The sequence below is a fragment of the Oryzias melastigma genome, linkage group LG15 (assembly GCF_002922805.2).
Source record: "Oryzias melastigma strain HK-1 linkage group LG15, ASM292280v2, whole genome shotgun sequence".
Taxonomy (NCBI): domain Eukaryota; kingdom Metazoa; phylum Chordata; class Actinopteri; order Beloniformes; family Adrianichthyidae; genus Oryzias; species Oryzias melastigma.
Genome location: NC_050526.1, coordinates 5,813,834 through 5,818,871, shown reverse-complemented (window position 1 = coordinate 5,818,871; position 5,038 = coordinate 5,813,834). Strand labels below are relative to the sequence as shown.

General features: G+C 39.3%; 1 protein-coding gene across 2 annotated transcripts; it reads right to left on the bottom strand.

Annotated features, from left to right (window-relative positions):
• Window positions 1-454: 454 nt before the first annotated feature.
• On the bottom strand, window positions 455-4,827 carry LOC112161863 (deleted in malignant brain tumors 1 protein). 2 transcript variants are annotated; one of them, XM_024297365.1, is made up of 14 exons: window positions 4,586-4,827; window positions 4,410-4,508; window positions 3,710-3,742; window positions 3,523-3,621; window positions 3,212-3,244; window positions 3,013-3,111; window positions 2,913-2,939; window positions 2,699-2,840; window positions 2,413-2,618; window positions 1,586-1,761; window positions 1,251-1,481; window positions 1,020-1,180; window positions 675-919; window positions 455-596 (listed from the first exon to the last, which is right to left on the bottom strand). In XM_024297365.1, the coding sequence occupies exons 1-14, from the start codon at window positions 4,791-4,793 to the stop codon at window positions 550-552; spliced, it is 1,806 nt and encodes a 601-aa protein (XP_024153133.1). In that variant the 5' UTR covers window positions 4,794-4,827; the 3' UTR covers window positions 455-549. The 2 variants fall into 2 exon arrangements, with proteins under 2 accessions (XP_024153133.1, XP_024153135.1); XM_024297367.1 differs by having other exon boundaries at window positions 4,646-4,827.
• Between the last annotated feature and the right edge of the window lie 211 nt (window positions 4,828-5,038).

The following is a 5,038-nucleotide window of genomic DNA, read 5'->3' as shown; positions in this document are numbered from 1 at the left end:
GTGTGGTGCCCCCTACAGGTTGAAACAAGGTATTATAGTTGAATTTTGTGATTGGTCAACTAGTGTGAGTCGCAAAATCATGTTCTGCAGCTCCAGTATAAAAGCCCCGCCCCTCTTTCACTTGTTGTCTTGTAGGTGTATTGCCTCTTCAGTTTTCAAAAATCTACTAGCTTGTAAACCTGTGCAGTGGACTTGGAAATGAGTGAATAGAGGTTGAGTGTAATTGTTGGCATTGAATCCAGTGAACTCAGGGATGGATTTGCAATGAACGTTTCACTCAGGATTCTTTGCTTAATACTTTAGCCTTTATTAGCTATGTGACTGGCAGCTTTTTACCACTCTCAGACTCTGCAAACCCTCAGTTAAATCTGTGCTTCTTCCTTCATCGTTTTGGATTCAAGGCTTTTCCTTTTATTTTATTAACTTGACAAATGAAACACACCAGTTATTTTGTTGTTGTTGCCTTTAATCAATTAAGTAGAAAGAAGAATGTAGATGTGAGTATTATTTAGTGGACTGGAAAGTTGACTGAAGTAGGTTGCAGAGAAGTTACGCCTCATTCTGATTTTCAGCCCCTTCCTCGTCTTTCTCAAGATCTGGTTAGAAAGATAGAAGAATGTCATGATTTTTTTCTCCATTTACATTTACAGAACTTGTCATTTCTGCAAACTGACCTTTCAGTGTGATGGGACCCACAACCAGAGTCTGGGTGTCGTGCTTTGACCCCAGGCTTCTTTTGCTCCGCCTCCTGCAGCCACGGCGGCAGCGGGAATTGTAGTCGGAGGCGGGACAAATTATGACTTTGCATTGCATGTACACATGATCCGTAGCTCGGAGGAACTGGAAAGCCTTAAATCTGAAACGGGCGTAAGGTCTAGAACCACTGCTAATAGAGTAGTAGGTGCTATCAACAGAACATCTGAGGAGAAAACACATTTATATTAGATAAACCCAAAAAGGCCAACTTTTTGAAGGTTTTAATTGAGCAAGTGGGAGACAAAATGATATTTTAATCTTACCCGTCTTTAACCAGGAAGTAAGGTCTGGAATGGAAGTCAAAAGGTGATGGAGAAGTCACACAGGTGTCGATGAAGAGTACCAGAGTGCTGTCACCTCTTCTCAAGTTCACTTGGACGTACAGGTATTCGTTGAGTACGACTACATACGGAAATGTGGTCACCTGAATGTGAGAAAGTTTGAGCATTGAGAACAGTTCCAGTGAAAAGACGAGAGTTTAAAGCCACACACACCTTATCATAGAAACTGCCGGATCTGTAGAAATCCATGCTGGTGTTGTATCTGCCCGAGCCAGTGACGGTGGTGTTTAACTCGCCATCGGCAATATACATGATCTGGGAAATGGAGTCCTTCTCCATGATGCAGGTGACGTTCATCTTGAACTGAGACTGCCGCGTGATCTCTCCATAGGTGGAGGAGTAAGCGTAGATGTTGTTGGTGTACACAATTCTGTCATTTACAACCTGATCGATGTAAAATATATGAAAAATATTTATATTCAGACTCACAAACTTAATGGGGTTTTTTTTTAGAAGGAATATTAGAAAAAAAGTCATAAATAGCTTACTTCCCTGTAGTTGCCGCAGGTGTTGAGCGGGAAACTGAAGACCACGTTGTAGGAGGAAATCTGTGGCCGGCAGTGAGGATCCCTCAGATACAAACTGTGGCCGTCGTAACCCAACGAGCTTAGGTAAGCACGGTCCAGGATAATGTTCATGCTGTCTGAGGAGCAATCCGTTCGACCTACGGCAAAAGGTTGGAGTCAAAGACAATGCCAAATTCCTACTTTATTTTTACATTTTATTTTTTAAAATTGACAATAGCTAGTGGACGTATCAATTTTTGTTTGTTCGGTTTGAAAAGACACATTTATTGTCAAATATAATTTCTTGTAAAAGTTATTGAAATCAACTTCAATAAAGTTAAGACACAATTAAGGAAAAAATAAAAAATGCTACATTTTTAGGTTACAATCCCAGGTGTTTATGTTTGAGTTTTACAATTACAAAAATTTAGTTATTATGAAGAAAATCTAAAGTTTATATATTTGTGTAGCATTAACTTTTTAGACTGCTTCATTTAGTTCAAATGTATTCAAAAAACTGCGGAATACAATATTGAAAAGTAGTTAATTTTTATTCTAAAAATGATCTGCATATTTTACAAAAAGGGAGGACAACCATCAAAAAGATTGTCAAAGTCCGAAAAATGCAACATGAGAGCAATGTTGAGCCATGGAAAAATGCTAAAACTGACGTGTAAGTATCTCTAATTTAACACAAAAACCGAAAAAAACAAGTATTATTTTAGAATTTACTATCTTAAAACATCATTTTTTTTAAACTTTTTTCAACGTTTAACTCGTGAATACCCTGTAATCGTTTACATTTTCACCTGAGTTTGGTTTCAAAGAGCTCAAGAACTCTGCAGTGAATCCTCGTGCAACCACAGAACCGTCAGTCTGGAAGACGACGGTCATGTACTCCGACGTGGAGAAGAAGGCGCTCGAGCCGTTGTTGCAGACTTTTGCTAAACGTGGCGAACTGACTGACGGTCCATCATAAACTGAGATGTAATCACAAGAGCAGCAGGTATCCAGCCTATTTTATAGAAACAGGAAAACAATCGCTTTTGTATCACAACTTAAACAATGATAATGAGTTTTTATTTTCATACATACTGCAGGAATGTGAAGACCAGGTAGATTCTTTGGTTGTGAGAAGCTCTGAGCTGCCAGACACAGTAGCTATTGTCGTTGTAGTAGGAGGGATAATTAGGGCTGGAAAAGGTGCCAGAGCTGAACAGCGAGCCTCCACATGATTCTAGTCAACAAGAGCAGGTCATTACAGAGAGCTACAATGTAACTGCAGAGGACAACCTGCACACAGTCATACCTGAAGGTGTACTGGATCCACAGTAAGCTTTAAAAAAGGAGAGACATTGGTTAATTTGTATTAAAAGTATTTTTAGTTATACTATGTACACCATACTTACAGTAGTAGTCATGACAGCAGTTGCCATAGTATTCACAGGAGCTGTAGCAGGAACAGCTTCCCTGATAGGTCCCACAGTTGTAGCGACATGAGGGCTCAGCTGGACAAAACGGAAAGTTCTTAAAAAATTTCTTATTGCAAGATAAACAATATTTGGATTTATTTATGTATTTTCGACATGACGGATGAGGGCTTCCTACCTGTTGTGGGGATATTGGCCGTCTGGCAGTAAGCTAAGGGAGGAGATAATCAATTATTCAAGAAAGATGTGCAAAACTTGAAATGTTGCATACATCTGATCAAAGAGAAGTTTTCTTTTTCTGCACACAGAACTGATGTTTGCTCCTTGTGGCACTTTTTTTTTTTAAATTAAAAGTAAGTGTTTTATTCTAAAATAGAAGTTACGGTCTGCAGTTTTAAATAACCACTGCTTCCTCCCTCTCATTGTATGCAAAAAAAAAACTAATTAAGAGCCCTAACTGAGCTTACAGGCGAATGGCATAATGCTTACTATAGTAGTCATGGCAACAGCTGCCATAGTACTCGCAGTCGCTGTAACAGGAACAGCCTCCAGGGTAACCGCCACAGTAGTCTCGACATGATTGTTCAGCTGTGGTACACAGACGTTGGTTTTGTAAGACTTCCTGATTTTATAGGGAATTGTTTTTCCTTTCACCACCTCGTCAGGTGTTTCCTACCTGTGACAGGATAATCTGTTGTGTAGCAGTAATCTGAAATTTGAAAATAGAAATTACTTAATGTAAAGAGATTTCTGAAAATACACACGAACATAAAAACAAGATGCTTTATGATTCCAAATAAAGCAATACACAGCGATTGAAAGCAAATTAAAAAAATCAGTTTTCCCAACATGTCTTGCCTTTGCATCTCCGTGTATAGATGTATTTCAGATGACAATAAGCAAAAACCATTGACTGTATAGTGAATCGACATAGTAACCTCTCCCCTTTTGTGTTCCTAATAGGAAGTACCCGCTGGTTGCAAGAAGGCCAAAGTCTCATAGACTTCCATTAAGAAATAGAGTCATTTTATTCGTTAGAATAACCATTCTTACTCTGGTGCATTCTTCTTAACTCCTTCTTTCTAATCCTAATTTTGAAATTGATCCTTGGTTATTTTTCCCTTAATTTTCCCTTATCGCAAGTTATTTGAGTTATAAACTGAATCAGATGCCTAGGGTTAAAGCCTGCTGGCCCCACCTCGAACGTTTGATTGACAGTTTGATTGGCCGAAGGTAATGCATCTCCTTTGGGGGACGCCAACACTTGTTCTGTCCAGTAAATAGTATACACTGCCTGTGACAAAAACCCCATCAATGTGAGGCAAACAGCAGGTGGGATCAAAGTGTGTCTGCGCAGTGCGGGAAATAACACTTACAGTGGTAGTCACGGCAACAGTTGCCATTGTAGTTGCAAGAGCTGGAACAGGAACAGCTTCCTAGGTCACTGCCACAGTTAAGGCGACAAGAAGGCTGAGCTGTGTGTGAAACATGGATGTAATGTCAATGAGATTCGCTGATGGCGGAAAAATACGTTGTGTTGAGTGTTTCATACCTGTTGCAGGTTCAACAGTTGTCGTCATTCCTGTTGCAGGTTCAACGGGTGTCGTCATACCTGTTGCAGGTTCAACGGTTGTCATCCTTCCTGTTGCAGGTTCAATGGTTGTCATCATTCCTGTTGCAGGTTCAATGGTTGTCATCCTTCCTGTTGCAGGTTCAACAGTTGTCTTCATTCCTGTTGCGAGTTCAACGGTTGTCATCATAGCTGTTGCAGGTTCAACGGTTGTCGTGTGGCAATAATCTATGAGAAAAAAAAATCAAGTAAATAATAACTTTTTTGTGTCAACAATGTATGTCATGTGCTTGGTCTAATTTGAAACTGAGAAATTATACAATCATTTTCAGAGTGCAAAAGACATTTTTTTATAGTGTTAAAAATGTTGTCTTAATTTTGAAAATATTTTTGCAGCAATTGCATTTTGATGGATCCTGGCCTGACATCATTTCA